The sequence below is a fragment of the Grampus griseus genome (genome assembly GCF_964374135.1).
Source record: "Grampus griseus genome assembly, chromosome: 9".
Taxonomy (NCBI): Eukaryota; Metazoa; Chordata; class Mammalia; order Artiodactyla; family Delphinidae; genus Grampus; species Grampus griseus.
Genome location: NC_139003.1, coordinates 3,262,542 through 3,280,948, shown reverse-complemented (window position 1 = coordinate 3,280,948; position 18,407 = coordinate 3,262,542). Strand labels below are relative to the sequence as shown.

Sequence of the window (18,407 nt, the reverse complement as noted above, 5' to 3'; positions counted from 1 at the left end):
CATCCCCATTTTACAGATGAGAAAACTGAGGCACCAAAAGACTGAGTCACTTGCCTAAGGTCACACAGCTTGTGAGTGGCCCTGCCAGAATGTGAAGCTCAAGAGTCTAGCTCCAGGGTCCACCCTCCTGAGCACCGCATGCCGACGTGTGTAGGGCAGGACGCTGTGCACATGGCTCCCTCCAGGTCCCTCTCCATGACGCCTTCGGGGATGGGCAGAGTCACCCTCCCGTCCGACCGCCACCCAGTGGTCAGCACTGTGTGATACCTGACTTAGCACACGTGCTACTCATTGAACATTAGAGCAGAACAGAGGAAAACGAGGTCTGCCACCACGGTCGACACCGTCCTCCCCATCCACCTCTGGTCCCTCCAAGGATCACATGCAGCCTCTCCCCCCCTCACCCACCCCTCCCCTGCAGCCCCTGGGGAAGTGAGTGCCCTGCAGGGATCTGCATGGTGTCTGCAGAAGCCCAGCCCAGTTCACGCAGGCTCCCTCTTCTCTCCTGCACCCGACCTCCCCACCCAAAGACAGCACACAACTGACACTGGGCCGACAAGCCTTCATTGCTTGGGGTCTTGCATGATTTTTTAAATGCAGGCAAAGTCATTCTGCAGCAAGAGCCCCTTCTGCCTGTGGCCACCTGCCCTGAGGATGAGGGAAGTCAGATGCTTATGTGCAGGTCTCGTTTTTCCTGGTCCCTGGTAAGGTTTTTCCCTTTTGTGTGAGATCCTTAAGGCAGAAGCCAATTCCCTGGGTCTCTTCTATACCCCAGAGCATGCATCGCAGCGCTCGAGGAGCTGGTGTTCAGCGTGGTCACTGGGGGAAGGTCCTGGGCACACAGGCGGGAATGTTGACCTTGAACAAGGGCCCGCGACCCCACTCACTGACACCAGCACGCCAGCAGCTTTGGAGCTCTGGAGGCCACCTCCAGGTCCTCTGTGGGCAGGTTGGCAGGCAGATCAGGAGATGCTCAGAGAGGCCGGGGCCGAGGAATAGGGGGCCGAGCTCGTGTCCTCACCGAGCACCAGGTCTGCTCTGCGCCTCGCGCCACATCCCGAGTGCGCCCGCCGCGCCCGGGCCTGCCTTCAGGCTGGTCTAGACTCAGATTTCCAGTAGACAAAGCCTGCCGCAGCCTTGGCCACCCTCTGCTCGTGGCTGCTGGTTACTTTGCCAGGAGCTCAGGAAACAGGATGGTGTTCTGTCTGGTGGCAGACATTCTAGAACCTGCTCAAAGGAAGTTCCGTCCACATCTAAGTCAGGGTGGGGAAATGGGCCGTGGGGCCTGGTCGGGGCGTCTGCGAATCCAGGCCCGTGCCTGGTTGTCCGTGGGACCAAATAAACTGTACGCCACCATACAGTTAACTGTCCGTCCAGTATGTGCAGGTGCTCTTGTGATGAACGAAATACAAATTATTCTAAAAGACACATTGACTATTTCAAACTGGATTAAAATGTGGACTCTGCAGTGCTTTCCTGTAAGGAGGTGTGCTCGTATTCAGAAAGGGTGAGAAAAAGTAACGTAAGCCAAACCCCTGATTTCACAGTCAAGGAGGAGAGGCCCAAAGCCGCGGGATCAGAGCTGGGGTCCGGGTCTCCCCAAGGCGGCAAGTGGCCTCCGGAGTAGCAGGTGGAAACCATTTTCTTAGGCGATGCTATTTTTGTGTGGATTTTTCTCCAAAAGTCACTTTTCATTCTACTAGGACATTTCTCACGGTTGTGGGGCCCAAAGCTCATGTGACCTGGGGGACCCTCCTCAGAAAAAAACTCTGATAATGAGCACAAGATTGGGCCTGAGAAGGAGCCCTGTGTCTTCAGCTTCTCCAGCCACCGGCCTGTGTCCCTGCTGGGTTCACCTTCCTGCAAGTTCTCCAGACTTGGCTTCTTTTCCCCGGAAAGCACACCTTCCATCTCAGGGCCCCTGATGTTTGCGTGTGTTTGATTATCGTTTGATTATCTTCCTGATCAGGACCTTAATGCCTCCTTCACACCAGCATGAGAATTTAGAGTAAGGGAGGGGATGCGGGGCGGGAATCTACTTACACGTGAGGCACGCGGCTCAGGAGCGTGGGGCCCTCTTGCCCGGCACGGGGGGCAGCAGGAGGCCCCAGGAGGCAAGGCTCTGCCCCCAGGGCCGGGCCACGGGACCAGCACAGAGACCAGAGACTGGCTGGCTCTTCCCTCCCCGTCCCCGAGCCTCGGGAAATCCAGCTCTTAGCAGCACCTCCTGCCTTCCTCACATTTGTCTGAATCCTGGCCGAGGCCCACGCTGGGACCCCCTACTTCAAAAATAAACTTGAATTCAGACTGAGAGCTTCGTTCTAAAGTGCTTCCTCAGAGGAGGGGTACAAGTCAGCAAACATGGTTCTCGTTCTCCGAGTCACTGAAAGAACGTCGTAAGAGCCAGTTTCTCTGTGTGTCTGGCACTGAGCGTGTCCTCTGTCTGCTTTATTAGACGTTTGGTTATCCACTGAGTGATGAGTGGGCGGACAGCTGGATGAATGAACATCTCTGACACGTGGTCCCCTGCCCGGGCGTGGAGCGGGTAAATAGAGGGCAGCGGCATGAGTGCTGGAAGCTCCCTCAAGTGCCCACGATGAAAGTGAAGAGGAGAGAGCAGGGAAAACCCAGAGAGATGACCACGCAGGAACAGGAGCCCACCACACCGGCCCAGGTTTCCTCCTCCCTCCGCCATCTTTCTTTTCAAAGCTTTTCTTAGCTGAAATTGTTCTCAGTGGTCTAAATACAAAGGCTTAAACAGTGGCCCCTGTAAGGTGGGCAGAGCTTGGCAGGCACAGCTCTCCTCTCTCCTGTGCACCAGCTGGGAGGCTGGGCTGGAGCCACCTGGAGGTGCGCTCCCTCAGGTGTCCCATGGCTGATGCTGGCTGCTAGCTGGGCCCCGAGCTGTGCTGGCAGGGACATCTGACACGTGACTGGGCTTTCCCACAGTGTGGTGGGCGGTCTCGATGGGGAGCAGCCCAAGCCGGAGAGAGCCCCGAGCGGGAGCACACAGCCTCTCGTGACCCAGCCTTAGAAGCCACACACGTCACTTCTGCATCCTGTTGGTTCAGCGGCTGCAGAGGACTGCTCCGGGTCCAGGGGAGGGGACCAAAGCCTCACCTCTTATTAATGGGAGAGCGTCAAGTCCCAGAAATGTTGCCAGGGCCAGTTTTGGAAACTACTGTCTGCCACGCCAAGCAAGGTGTCGAGCTCAGTAGAGGAATTTATACTAAGGTGTAAGCGACTCCCCCGGGAGACAAAGAGCATTGATAACCCAAAAATGACGTCAGGAGGGTTCTACGCGTTCAGCCTTGGAAGATGCTTCTGATGTTTGTCTACACCAAGTGGCTGTGCACCCTAAGATCTCCCCCAGATGAGTCCACCCAGTAGTTAGATTCACGGACCAAGTGTGGCACAGGAGCCTACAGGGCCTCGGGAAAAACAATAAGAGGTAATCGGTCAAGCTTACGAGACGGGGGGTTTGGAAGCCATAGACACACAGGCCTCCTGTGAACCTCTTGTTTTAAGCGATGGTCTAGCCACTTCTGCAGCAATTATAAATTCAGGGACATCTTGTTTTCTGCTTTTGGAGGCAGTCTATGAATTTACATGGTATCTCTAAGATAACACAGTCTGCTTCCTGACTACTGCATTCTCGACAGAAAATCCAGGCAGCAGCGAATTCATGGTGTGGCTGGCCCACCCCAGTAGTAAGCTGGAGCATCAGACACGGGAAACAGCTAAAGTGTAGAAATGGCGGACAGCTGGAGGCAGGGGGGTGAGCATTCTCAGTGTTGCCACGCCCCAGCGGGGCTGTCTGTGACCTCTGGCTGTTCAGAAACGCAGAGAGCACGCAGAAGTGTCTCTGCACCCCTCCCCCATCCCGAGCTGCACAGCTCATAGAAATGTGTGTGTGTGGTCAGATTTAGCCTTCTGCTCCTGATAAAAGTGGGTCTTGGCCTTCCCTCCTGCCCCAGGAAGATGAGGCTGCAGGAGCCGGTCCTGCAGGAGCACGTGCATTGCAAGAGCCCTGAGAGAACACGGCAGCAGGTTCCCCAAAGGACTCTGAAGCCTCTCATTTCCCTTCTGTCTCATGTTTGCGGCCCCTAGTCTGCCTTGGGGTTCTTTTCAGCCAGACCCAGTCCCTTGCGGCCTGTCGGCCTGGGGAAGCCTGGGCTGCAGCAGTCGGGGAGACGCAAGCCTGCCTCTGTCCCCGGCCTCCCGTGACCCACTGTCTCTTCCCGCTGCCTCTCCCTACGCCCTTCCAGGTCTGCACGACCCTCCATCACCCCTGTGGACCCCCATTTTCCGACATCTGGTGCAGAGGTCGCCCCCTGGGGGATTGCAGGTCCAGCCTCAGCTTGCGAATGGAAGTAGAAGTCACTCTTCCTTGTTAAAGTGCTGTCGGAAGACAGATGAGCGAGTGTCCTTTCCTGGGCGCGGGTCCTTTGCAGACCCCCTAGATGGCTGGCACTCTGTCTTCTACTTGCGAGTGGTATTGACCTACAGCTCTAACTCCGTGGATTTGTCTGATGTTGAGGACCTCAGGAACTTTGTGACCTACTCTGGACCCCCTAGGTCCGTACTGTGGCGTTTGCCACCTGCTTGGTCTACAAAGTCTCACCTTGTGTCTGCTCTCCAGCCAGCAGGGCAGGGAAAAGGCAGTAGTGGACCCCCCTTTCCTTTAAAGGAGGACCTGGAGTTACTCAGACCTTCTGACCTAGCCCATGGACAAGAGTTCCCCCCTTCACACCTGGCTTCACACCTCCCCCCGCTACACACAGGAGGCGGGGAAGGGTCTTTATTCTGGAAGACCATGTGCCCAGCTGTGATTCATTGCTTCCTTTCCTAAAAGAAAGGATGGGTTATTGGGGAACAGGTCACATGCCACCTCCCCAAGGGCTTTCTCTAATTTCCCCCCAAAAGAAAGAGACCTGTGTCCCCAACCCCTACCGTCGAGGTTTCTGCTCACCTGGGTGAGGGGTGGGAGTGGTGGTCATATTCTGTTTACTACGTTTCAGACTACAGAATTTCATCTCTCCAGTGCTCTGGCCTAGGGTTTAGGATGTATTGAGCCGTCAGTCTTCAACTCCGTCAAGTTAATTTCTCTCAACCTCCAGTTTCTCAGCTGTAAAAAGGGGCTTAATCCAGGGTTCTTGTGAGTATCCAAGATGAGCAAAGGCAAGTGGAGTATGTGGCGAGGGTGAAGGCTGTAGAATAAACATGACGTCCCTCGGGCGCACACGCACTCGTTGGTCATCAGGCTCAGGAAAGGACGGTGGAGGTTTCCCTGCCAGGCGTGAGCAGACACAGTGGGGCGTGGGGGGGCCTCGGGGGGCACAGCGCAGGAGAGGGGTCCGGGCAGGAGAGCCGGCCGTCTGAGGAGCGAGGAGGCCTCGGGCTGTGGCTCTGACCCTGAGCCTGGCTCTGAGACTCCTGCTGCTGTTGTGTCCCCGTGGTGATTGCTGGTGACTCTCCTGGTTGAAGACTGTGCGGGGAGCGCTCGGCAGTGACGCGCCGGGTCCGGGCCAGGAGGGCGGGCGGAACCTTGGCGTGTAATTGCAGGCGCTTAGATCTCAAGAGGAGCGGCTGATCTAGCGCCGGGAGGGCTGTCAGGAGCAGATGAGTTGTTTCATGCGAAGTGCTTGCAGCACGGTCCGGCACATGTTAAATATGTGTTCAACCAAAAAGTGTCCTTGAATCTGACTGGGGTTCAGGAAGGGTCCCAGTCACAGCAGGTCCCCAGCATGTTGGGTGGAAGCTGAGACAAGCCAACTCGATCCGCCCATTGGAGGCTGGGACGGTCCGTGCCAGGGCCTGCAGGATGCAGCCCAGCACACTCAGCATCAGATGCGTGTGTGTGAGTGCGTGAGTGCGTGTGTGCATGTGCGCCGGGGGCGGAGGAGGCCAGGTCCAGGCCAGCTTGTTGTTAGGGCTTAGGCCAGTGGGCACCCCCCATCCTTGTCAGGTCTGGCTTAGAAATTCACCCTGCTGAGTTTCAGGGCGGAATTCAGCTGACTCTCTCCTACCAGCGTTCTCCCAGCAAGCAGCTGGTTCTATGGCAGCCAACACAGTCATGACCTTGTGCGGACTCCTGGGGCTACCATAACAAAAGACCACAAACTGGATGGCTTTAAACGGCAGAGATGTGTTCCAATTCTAGAAGCTGAAAGTCCAAAATCAGGGTGTCTCTTCCAGCTTCTGGTGGTGGCACGCTTGCTGCTCCTTGGCTTTTAGACCCATCACCCCACTCTCCACCTTTGCCGTCACCTGGCATTGTCCCCTGTCTGTCTCTGTGTCTCTTTACTTTTCCTCATGAGGTCACCAGTCATATCAGATTAGGGGCCCCTGCCCGCCTCCAATACGACCTCATCTTAATGTACATCTTAATTACATCTGCAGTGACCCCATTTCCAAATAAGGTCACATGGATGGGTACCAGAGATTAGGATAGCATATCTTTTAGGGGGACACAGTTCAACCTACAACGAACTTTTAAGCAGAACCTACTCTTCTTCTGTTCAAGTAGGTATATATACTCCCCCCCAAATAATTTGGAAGCCTGTTTCCTATATGCTAATAAGACCTTCAACTGAAAAAAACACACAACCTAAAAGATGCAAGTTGTGTCTTAATCAGGGGCCTTACTGAGGACTATAGCCTGGGAGAGAGCCTCTCAGATAGCTCTGAGGGACTGTTCCAAAGAGGAAAGGGAGGAACCGGGATATACAGGAGTTTTTGCTGAAAAAAATCATGTGATCAAATATCAAAAAAGTACTGCTAATCACAAAAACCAGACATCTCAAGTTCATGATTGTAGGGCTTTTCTATGTATGGGAAGATTGCAGGAGTCTGGTCTCACTGAAATTATTCCTAGATGTGCATCATCACGATCTAGGGCCAGTATCCTGTTTTTCTCCATCCTGAATTCCCCTCAGGGCGCACCGTGGGCTGCAGTGGCTGGTGGCTTTAAGGCAACAGCATCCTTTGTTTACTGAAATGGCAGGTGACATTTTTCTGTCAGCAGACCATAGGCATGCATTTCCAGAATGCAGTGCCCGTTTGATCAGATGTGACATATTAACCGGCAAGTACACGAAAGTCACCCACAGAGCTTTTGCTTAAAAGGGGCTTGTGCCCTTCCCCCACCCCAGTATATACTGACTGTACTGCCTGGAGTGGGCCCGAGCGTCTGTGACAGAAAGCACCCACCGTTCCCGCGTTTCCCTGAGAACCTCCCTAAGTGATTCCAGGCAACTGTGGTGGACCGACCTTGGGGGCCCCCTCTTATTCTGCATTTGGAAGACTCGAGAATTCCTCCTCTTGGCTGGACTGGCCTTCATCACCTTGAACCCGAAGGGGATTTTGTCCTTCCGGGTATGGATATGCCCTTAACGTGTGCGGCGTGAATGACAGCTCATGTAGTGGACTTGGCTTCTTTGAGATACGATGCCAAGAAGTGAGGGAAAGGGGCCCAGATCCTGCCGTGAGCTTAAGCTGCATGGATAAAAATTTCTGCCTCTTCAAATGAGTGTCCCCAAATGTATCTTTCTTACTTGATTCTGAGAAGGTCCCTGGACAGGACAGGGAAGGTGGAAGGAAAGCTGTATGCTCCCGTTCTCACGAGTTATTTGTACTTGCTCAGAAAGGCAAGTTTCTCCTGTTGTTCCAAGCCAAGCGTTCATGCGGTTAATTTAGTTGATGAAATAGGGTTTTTTTCCCTGCAAAACTCTATCCATAAACTACATTTGATTCATGGCATTTAAGCCAACTGCCTCATGAATCTAGAAGCTTGAAGAGAACATGTGGAGAATAGGGACGTTCTCAGTTAACACAAAAGTGTCACGATTTCATTTGCCTGGTCCTTTTCCCCAGAGCTTCTTATCCTTACTTTATCTCTTTAATGAGCAGCTAACTCACAGGAGAATAGAAACACCAAGGAACAATGTGTTACAGGGCATTTGGGGAAAATAAACGGAAGCCACCCATTGTGCATGGCCCGGCCTTTGGCACGGAGGAATTTCTGTTTTATTTGTGATCATCTTGCTGTGGGATGGAATTGAAAGGAACATTTGCCAACACACACACCAGATATTTGTCATCCCTGAACTGTGTGGTTTCCAGATTCCCTTCTGACCAGCACATTTATTGTCTGAAGCCTGTGGTCCTCTTCTGCATCTGTGTTCTCTGAGCAGTTCATTGAGCTCAATGGAAGTACTCTGGCATCTGCTGACAGAAGGGACAGAAATAGTACTTGTCAGCCCAGCATCAGGCCTCCCTTCTCCCCTGATTTTGTCTCTCTCACCCCTGCCTGTGTGACCCCCTGCCCTGCACTGACCAGACCAAAGCAGGAGCGTTTCCTTTTGGTCTGAGGGCAAGTTCTAGAAATGAGGTGGGCCCATGACAGGTGGATGAGGAGCTAGCAGTGCCCTCCTGCACCCCTGGGCCCGTCTGGGGATGAAGGTGGCAGGACCCCCCCAGGCTGCTGATTTGCTGTTCCTCCCATTTCAGGAGGTCGCTCGGGGTCAAAGGGAAGCCTCAGAAGAGCTGTGTCAGCAGGGACTGTGTTGTCTGCTTGCTCTTGTGCGGTGCTGCCTCTTCTAGAAGGCTTTGTCGCACCCACCGCTTTTCTGTGGGGATGTTCTGGCCGTGAATGAATGCGCCGTGAGAGCCGTGGCCAGGCTCGCGCAGCTGGTTTCAGGCGGACACCACCTCCTTGGCCCTCTGACCCTTGTGTCCCGCTCACTCCCAGTGATTCCCCTCGTGCCCTGATGTCCCCTCATGCCCTGATGTCCCTGCAGCACAGACGCCACTGAGCAGAATCCCCCAGAAGTTGCATGGCCAATGGTGCCTGTTTGTTCCAGCAGACCATCTGCTGGAGTCTGTTGTTCACTGTCCCACACGCGCCGGCCAGACAAGTCAGGTGGTGCTGGATAAAGTCATTTCTGAATCACTGCCTTCCACACCCGCACCTGAAAGTCACTTTGCTGGCCGCCAAAGACATTGGAAAATTACAAGCAATGGAGGGTTGGCTGACTTCCTTTCCCCCCCCCCCGCCCCCCCAGCAGACCTTTGGGTTTTTATCGGCTCTGCAGAAGCTTCTGAGTCATTTCTCAGATGCCGCAAGGTCACAAAACGCTGTCAGGGAGGACACATTAGAGGCAGCAGCTGTGCCCCTTGTTTGACAGCTGGGGGCATGTTCGGGGCCTCCGCGGTCGATGGCAGGACAGAGGCAGAACCCAGGACTTGGGGCCCCTTCACCATCCTTCACTGATCAGCTGTGCTGCCGGCCTGGGATGTGTCTGGGTGATGGGAAGTCAGATATGCCAGGGACTTCGTGGCGGATGAGACTCTACTGTCTGGTGCTGGCCCCGGGTCACAGTGGATCAGGGTCCCTGCAGGCTGCCGGCAGGCCTGGAAGAAAGCCCGCGGAGGGCCAGGGAGACTTATTTAGGGGGAGGCCAGCACTTTCTGAAGGGACTGACTCCTAGCATTGCTGCTGCGGGTCCCACGCAACATGGGGGCTTGTCCCACTAAGAAACCAGGCCAGTGGAGCCAGTGATGGAGGGACAGACTGCCTGGTTGGCCGGTCTCCTGGGAGAAGGAGTTGCAGTGCCCCACTTTCAGTCCTGAACTTGGCTGTGGAATGCTTTTGTAGCCACTGCAGCAGGGCCCTGACTGATGCGGCCCTGCCCCCCAGCCCCCCGGCCCCCGGCCGTCTCTATCCTGCAGCCGACAGATCCCTGTGCCCCCCTGGCCAGGCCATCAGGCTGGCCCAGCTCCTGGCCTTGCTGCCTTGCTTCTCTCATCTCTGTGACCCTTCCCTCCGGTGGCCATCACCCCTTGGCTCTGCTCCGATTCACATCATTCCCTGTGTGGTTGATGCACTCACTCTGTTTTCTCAGGCACCTCAGTTACCTTTCTGTCCCCACAGGCTCACAGAGCCAGTTTATGGTCTACACCTAATAACGACCGTTGAATGGGACTCACAGTATGTGATTATAGAGCTGTATCGATCTTTATTTTAAAAACAAACCTAGAGGGACTTGGTTTATAAAAATACATGGCATGTACAAGGAGGAATCCGCGAACCTTAGAGCTGTTGTGCACCGAGATGCTCCTCTGACCCTAGCACTCTGATGAGTTGTACCTGGGAAGTGTCTTCTCTTGGCTTGTTCAAAAGACACAGAATTGTTCTTTCCAGAATAGATAACAGATCCTACAGCACTCAGCCCTAGTCAAAACTCTAATTAGCCAAGACTCTTTGGGGCGGGCAGGAGTGACGGGTGCGCCTGGTGGAAGCCTGAGAGGATTGCTGTTTCCTCTTTGGTCCCGTAGAAGAGAAGGCCATTCTGTGCTTCTGCCATGTGGAGTGAAACCACCTCCATGCTTCAGAGTGAGGAGGCTGCTGGCCTTGGAACGCCTTCCCCTCCTGCACGGCTGTATGTGAGGGGGTCTGTGTGCCGGCACGACCCCTCGGCATCTCCTGCAAGTCGATTTTCTGGGATTCAACCTGCAACACAGTTTACTTCCTCACTTGCTTCTGCCTGGGTGTGCCCTGCTTCAGAATGAATGTATCTCCTCTAATTCTGTTTTTCTGATCATCTTAAAATAATAACCCACAACAGAACAATAATAAGTCAATCAGAAAGGACTTGCTGGGCTCATCGTACTCAAATTTGTGCCCCCCAAAATGGTTTTTAGACAGTTAGCCTCTGTTCGGTTGGGCCCTGATTGATTGGGTTTGATTGACTGGCTTTGCTGTGCTAGGGTTTGGTGGTCAGACCAGGCACCTCTGAGATGAAGGTGTATCCCGGGCACAGGAAAGCCTCCTCAGAGGCTGTAAGTGACCCCAAGGGGGCGCGTGATTTTCTGTCCAGCTCCCGTGGTGCCTGGGCAGCGCTGGCCGATACTCCATCCATGCCATCCACCGTCCTCTGCTTTGTTTGTTTCCCTTAGAGGAGATTTTGAAGACCCACATTGCCCACTGGTGGTCTCCAGATGGTTCGCGGCTCGCCTACGCCACCATCAACGACTCCCGGGTGCCGGTCATGGAGCTGCCCACCTACACCGGCTCCGCCTACCCGACCGTGAAGTCCTACCACTACCCCAAGGTAGGCAGGAAGCAGCAGCAGGACAGCTCTGCATTATTCATCAGCTCCCCCGCCCAGCCGTCTCCCAGCGTGGAGCTGTGATAATCAGATGTGTTATGAGCAGTGCAGTAAACAGAGGCAAGATTAATTATTTCCCATTACATTGCATTAAATTCCCATTTTTGCTCAGTTGAATTTGTCGGCAGGTTTACTTTCTTTTAAATAATGCAGCTACCGTTAATCATTTGTCTAAGCTTCATTGCAACCAAAATACATCACCTCCCTTGTGAGTCCGTGGTGAGAAAAACTCACACTGCCCACTCGGGGGCACCCTATCCTCTAGTTCCTTTTTTTTTTTTTTTTTTTTTGCGGTACGCGGGCCTCTCACTGTCGTGGCCTCTCCCGCCGCGGAGCACAGGCTCCGGACACGCAGGCCCAGCGGCCATGGCTCACGGGCCCAGCCGCTCCGTGGCATGTGGGATCCTCCTGGACCGGGGCACGAACCCGTGTCCCCTGCATCGGCAGGCGGACTCTCAACCACTGCGCCACCAGGGAAGCCCTCTAGTTCCTTTTTTAAATTCTGGGAGGTCAGAAGGACCCCTGTCTGCGCCTGGTCCCCTGGGCCTGGGCTGTTCTGTCCTTGGTCATGTTCTGACCCATACTGTTTCTAATTGCTTCCCACAAAAAGCCAGCAGAACAGCGAGGCTGCAGGAGTGGGGCAGGGGACGGATAGCCAAAGCCCGCTTTGTTAGCAAATCACAGCGTCCTGACGTGAAGGGAGGGCCTGATGCCGAAACCTCTACCGCCCACTCAGTTGGAGAGAGGCGGGTGCCCAAGAGAGTGGACGCAGCTCTGCCTGCACCCACCTGGTGACAGGGTCCCCACGTCCACCTGGGGCTGCCTTGGAAGGACCCCTCCAGCCTCTGCCAGTGAGCCCTGGGCCTCGGCTTCCAAGCCATCAGAGGGCTCTGGGAGCTGATGCCATGTGCTGTGTATACCAGAAATACGGGACGTGCCAGCCTACAGTTTGCAGCAAGAGGGGCGACAATGTCCAAGTGAGGCCAGTGATGTCCCCAGAGTCCCAAGCCAGAGAAAGGAAACACCAGGTGTATCAGTCAGCTCAGGCTCCGTAACAAGCACCACAGACTGTGCGGCTTAAACAACAGACATTTATTTCTCACGGTTCAGGAGGCTGGAAGCCAGAGATCACCTAGAAATGGAATGGTTTCCCTGGTGAATCCTTTTATGAGAGCCCCCCCAATCCAGGAGTGATGTAATGACCTGAAATCCAGAAAGGTACAGGCCCCCTGATTTTACAGTGAACTCTGGGCAGGTGCTCTGAAATTGGAATTATAAAGCCCAGATGGCTCAGGATTTGGGGTTTCACGTTTTAATAGAAAATCAGCATATTCTGGCCAACAGAATTCAGATGTCCACTTCCAAATCGGAGGCATGAGCTGGTGACCCATCTGATGCCTGCCCTGTGTGGGCCTGAGTCCCTCCCTCACCCCAGCATCTCCGACTGTGGGGGCAGAGGCGCCTGGGCCGTCAGACCCAGCAGCCTTGTCTTTCCTGCCCTGCCAGGCCAGTGCTTGTCCAGGGAGGAGGAGCAGGGGTGAGCAGCTTCCTCTTAAAGGACCGTCCTCCCCACGCTGAGCCTCTTGTGAATCTCCTGGCAGACTTAGTGCCCAGGCCAGTCCAGGCGGGAGGCAGCTCACTCACATCTCTGTCCCCTTTTACTTCCCAGGCTGGATGTGAAAACCCCAGTATCTCCCTGCACGTCATTGGCCTAAATGGACCCACGCACGACCTGGAGATGATGCCGCCTGACGATCCACGGATGAGGTTTGCACCCTTTCCTCAATTATGTTAAGACGATAATAATGAAACCAGCGTCCATTTACATGGTCTCTTTAGGCTCAGATTTATTTTCCTGCTAATCTAAACATCCAAGAAAAAGGTCCATTTTCTGAAGTTTTCCTTACTGCTTTATGATTTGGTTTTTCTGGGAAGGGAACACCAGTCAAACCAATGCTACTATTTCTTGGCTTATGTCAGGCCCAGGTCAGGCCCAGATTCTCCGCCCTGGAGGCTGGGCTTCGGGGGCGGTGGGGGGCAGGTAGGACTGGTCAACCACCCACGTGCAGAGGGAGCACACGGCCTGGCACGTGGCAGACTTTGGAGGGCGTCCCTCGGATGGACAGATGCAGTCTTTCCAAGAAAACCCATGTAATCGGACCTCTTGTGAATGGCGCGCCATTTTCAGAGCATTATTTTAGAGCGTTACTGTCTTTTGCCAGCTCCAGGAACTGAGTGGTGAATCCTGTTCCAATAAACCAAATCTCCCAGTTGGCATAACAACCGTGTAGTTGGTGGAACATGTTGACAAAGGCAACTGTCCTGTTATTAAGGGCTGTAGGTGGATTTTATTTCCTAATCAAAAGAACTGAGTAAAATCTATCTTTGTGAAGGGGTCTGAACATCAATTTCATTCTGTCCCAAAGTTCAAGCAGTCTGGGGACTGGCTATACTTCCAGAGTCCACTTATATCAGCGTTAGACCTCGCTCTGTTGAGAGTATTGACGGGAGACTCAGAAGGAGAAGGGAATGGCACCAGGACCCACCCGTTTACAGATCTGCAAGGCTACACGTGGGCCCAGTTAAGTGGAGAACGATCCATTCTGAGGGTCAGCAAGTATCCAGCCCACATGTTGCCGTGACTCCAGCCTGAGTCTTCACTGTTCAGTTACGGAACTCTCCATTATTAGTAGCTTCTGGCAGGAGCTGTGGCCTCAGCCACTCTTACTCCTCCACAGGCCCAGCGCGGGGCGAGGCACACGGGCACTTGGATCCACTGGTCCATGATGGCATGGACTCCTCCTGTGGTGGCTTCCACCGCTGTCCTTGGCAGGACCCATCTGCCTGGGGCCTCTGCAGGATTCCACCGAGGTTCTTTCAGCTCTTCTGTCTCCAGTGATGTGTAAAATGCTGTGAGGTCCTCAGGTGGACAGATCAAGCCCAGGGCTGCCCGCTACCTCTCGCTCCCCACCCTGGAGTGGCCTTCCTCCTCATGCAGCTGGCCCCTCCTAGGGGGGTGGGTCCTTAGTGTGCACTGGCCCCTCCTAGGGGAGTAGTCCTTAGTGTGCACTGGCCCCTCCTAGGAGGGTGGGTCCTTAGTGTGCCCTGGTCCCTCCTAGGGGAGGGGTCCTTAGTGTGCACTGGTCCCTCCTAGGGGAGGGGTCCTTCGTGTGCACTGGCCCCTCCTAGGGGGGTGGGTCCTTAGTGTGCACTGGTCCCTCCTAGGGGAGGGGTCCTTCGTGTGCACTGGCCCCTCCTGGGGGGGGTCCTTAGTGTGCACTGGCCCCTCCTGGGGGGGGGTCCTTAGTGTGCACTGGCCCCTCCTAGGGGAGGGGTCCTTAGTGTGCACTGGTCGGGGAGTCGAATCAGTTTGGCTGATGATATTCTTGCTGGGATAGAAGAAACGTTGCGATTATTGCTTTGTCTTCTCTGCCGAAGACCCAGGTATTTCATTGTTTTCTTCCAGCTCCATCCGTGCCAAGCCTCCTGGGGCCTGGTCCAGCAAACTCTCTGAATTAATATGGAAAGTCACCTGGAAAATTTAAGCCGTCTGTTTGAGTTAATTGAAAAGCTCGTGTAGTCCATTTGGTGATGCTGTTTCCGCAGGCTTGATTAGCTTCAAGGACAATGAAAAATTCACCTCCGTCAGGGCTGTTGAGACACGGGCCTCAGGTTTTTTGCTTCTCCAGTTTCCTAAGCTAAACGCGGTGATGCTTTTCCTATGCAGTGTAAATCGCAGAATGTTAATATCACACTTTCTCATCTCCTTCTCCGTCACAGCCTTGGGATTTTTCAGAGTGAGCGCAGATCTATCAGAAATCATGCAGTCGATGTGAGCAGCCGTTTAACGAGCATTTATTATTTGCGTCCGTTAGACTGAGAATTTAGCATGAATGAAACACGGAGGTTACGATGTAGGGGAAGGACAGGCCTTGAATGAATGGTTATAAGCAAGTGAAGGATTGCAGGCTTGAGAGGGGGCACGTCGAGTGGGGGGCCTGGAAGAGGAGACCCCCCAAGTCTGAGGCTTTCTCGCCCTTGCCCTGCCGATACTCGGGGCCAGGGGGATCCCTTGCTATGGGGGCTGCCCTCTGCATCGTGGGGACCTCAGCCACGTCCTTGCCTTCCCCCAGTGGGTGCACGTGACGGTCAGAGATGCCCCAGACTGGGAACCGCTGGTGCTCAGCCGCACGCCGGCTTGTCTGGGTCCAGATCCCAGTTCTGTGCTCTTCGCCTGCTCCATTCTGTGTCCTCAGCTGCAAAATGGGGATGAACATTAGTAATCAAAAGGTTTGCTCTTGTGGGCGACCGTGAATATTAGATAAGACACGCAGCACGGGGCTGTCATCCCATCTCACGGCTGTAAATCCTGCCTGTAGGCCGACAACACTCCCCTTTGGAACTCAGCCCTGCCCCGCCCTTGGAACTTCAGGTCCATTTCTAACTGCCGGCCCAACATCTCCCTTAAACTGGCCAGGTTGTGATTCTCAGGCAAAGTAAATGAGCGTGTGTTGAAGATTTTATTTAACTCATTAATTGATAAGGGAACCAGTGTGGTGTTAGAACCAGTCCAAAAGGCATTGATAAGCTAGGTGTATGTGGACAGTTTGACAAAGAAATGTAAGGATAAGTTTTGGGGTTACAGATACCCCGGGGCCCTAAACTATAACCTTGGGGGTATCTGACCCACCAGACAAAAATCCATGGAGACGTCCGCCCCAACAGGGGTGTCCAGGCCATCGCAAGCCAAGCCCGGCGTTGCACGGGAAGATACGCAGCAATCCCGTTTGCTCTTTGCAGGCTTCAGAGAAATTCTCTGTCTCTAAATGGCACCCCAACGTGAACTCAGTGAAAACAGGATCCCGCGTTCCCCCTGGAAACCTGCTCTGGGCAGCCTTCCCGCCTCTGCTCAGGGCAGCGACCTTCTGGCACTCAGGCCTCTGACTTCACTGTGTGTCTTCCACAGGGTATTTCTCCCATGTAGCCAGCATCCGATGGCGGCTCCCCTGTCCTGTCTCCCCTCCCGCCTCCCAGGGCCCTTTCCTGAACCGTGTCAGATCACTGCTCCCTCCACTCAGAACTCCCTGCGCTTTCCCGTTTTCTCCGGGGTAAAAGCCCAACTTCCTACAGTGGCCTAAAAGCCCCAAATGCCCATCTAGCCTCTACTCCACCTCCCCCCACCCTCCTCAAGTCTGCAGGGCTCACCCCTTATCCGGGGCGTGGCCGGGGCCTGGCTCTGCCGCAAAGCTGCTCCACACAGCTGGCCCGCAGGTGCCCTAGGTGCTGGCCAGCACCCTTCCCGCCCCACTCTAGTTTTCTTCACAGAAGGAATCCCAGCAGGATGTTCCCCACACTTTATTCCTGTGTCCCTTCTCCGCCCATCACCTAGAACATAAAACTCCATGAGGCAGGGATTTTGTCTGTTTTGTGCAAAGCCCGATCTCCAGTTCCGGAGCAGGGCCTGGTGTGTAGTACAAGCTTGGTAAACCTTTGCTGAATGGGCAAATTAAGTTTAAAATTAGCCAGTAAAGGGCTTCCCTGGTGGCGCAGTGGTTGAGAGTCTGCCTGCCGATGCAGGGGACACGGGTTCGTGCCCCGGTCCGGGAAGATCCCACATGCCGCGGAGCGGCGGGGCCCGTGAGCCATGGCCACTGAGCCTGTGCGTCCGGAGCCTGTGCTCTGCAACGGGAGAGGCCACAGCAGTGAGAGGCCCGCGTACCGCAAAACAAAATTAGCCAGTAAAATGCTGTTTCATTGGAGCCACATTATTATGATGCTTTCCGTGCCCTTGTACATTGGATGTCTTAAGCTGAGTGCAGTTTAGGGGATCCTTTCTAATTACAGGAAGGTGACCTGTGACAAATCTGTGCTGTACACTATGTAAATGGCTAACAAGTCAGTTGCAAACCAACTGAATGTACAAATCTTAGTGCTGGTGCTAAAATCTCTTCAGAATAGTCATTATGATCTCAAAGTTTGTTTCAAAATTTGCAAGCATCAAGTGTCAGTAAAACTGAAGGTGAAACACTAATGAATGTTGAGTTCTCATGCTTTAGGTGTACTTCTTTTTCAGAGTTTTTGGTTCTCTGCTATTTTTACTGTACTGTTTCACTTAAATTTCCTACACGTGAACTTTGTGCAATTGAAATAAAACTGCAGTATATACATGTTAAAAACAAACAAAAAACAAAACAAAACAAAAATCCTATTTCAATAGGATTCTTGAAGACATGGATTTCTGTGGTTATCCTAGTACTTTTCTAAGAACCAAAACTTTTAAAATATTTAGCCATTGCTGACATCCTGCTGTCTCAAATACAGGATGCCACAGGGGAGACCACACTTTACCCATCCTGGGTTTTCAGCTGGGACTCTCACAACAAGACAGATTAACAAGAGGAGGAAAAAACCAGTTCATTCACGCGTGCGGTGCACATCACCTGGAAAAAATCTCAACAAAAAACAGCTCAAAGCATCTATTTACAAGTACAGCTTTTACAGCACCTTCAACCAGGAACAGTAAATTCATAGCGAATTAACAGGGCAAGGAAAGCAGGTTTAGGGTTCCAAGGGCGGCAGCCGTGGGAAGGTAATAAACCAGAGGACCTAGTGGAGGAAGGTGTACTTGCAGGTTCCCCGGTGCATCTCTGGGCCAGTAAGAGTCAGTCTCCAGGAAGAGGAGACTATTTCCTGCCTTCAGGCAGAAAAGGGGGAGATTTTTGGGTTTGCTGCTTCCTAATTGCCTTCAGCCCAAAATAATTTTCATGTCAAAAAGGCATATTTGGGGGTGACATATTCTGGTTTCCTTCAACACTAAAGGAACTAATCTAGAAAAGGTAAAAATAAGACACTTACTTTGTGGAGGGATGGCAAAAGGAAGGAGACCTAAATAATGTCCTCAAAGATCTAGGCAGGGACAAAGAAAGAAATATGTAACAGTAAAAACGTAAGTGCCACAAAATAGGCATCAGTTCTTCTCAGAATTTTGCTGAGGGAGTGAGAGATCCAGAGTAGGGTCGGGGGAGGAGGGCTTGGAGGCCCAGGCAGGATTTGGCCACACTGGGACGTGGCTAGAGGGATATTCCAGGACCCGGGAGGGTGCCGGGCGGTTCCTGGATCGGATGTGAGGCCCAGTTGTGGTTGTGGATTGAATTATAAAACTGTGTGTGACCCTAGGGCTATTTACATTCTCCTTTTCTCCTTCCAAACTGGGTGTCTCCGTTTGCTCGCTCCCAC

The 18,407-nt window shown here is 53.5% G+C and overlaps 1 protein-coding gene across 5 annotated transcripts in view; it reads left to right on the top strand.

The window, feature by feature from the left end:
• DPP6 (dipeptidyl peptidase like 6) overlaps positions 1–18,407 on the top strand; it is a gene marked incomplete at both ends in the record, with an annotated part of 1,026,243 nt that overhangs the window by 885,701 nt on the left and 122,135 nt on the right. For all 5 annotated transcript variants that reach the window (XM_082662523.1, XM_082662525.1, XM_082662522.1 and 2 more), the window contains 2 exons: positions 10,960–11,114; positions 12,841–12,938. In XM_082662523.1, the coding sequence (XP_082518649.1) occupies positions 10,960–11,114; positions 12,841–12,938 (253 nt within the window). The remainder of the gene's footprint in view (positions 1–10,959; positions 11,115–12,840; positions 12,939–18,407) is intronic.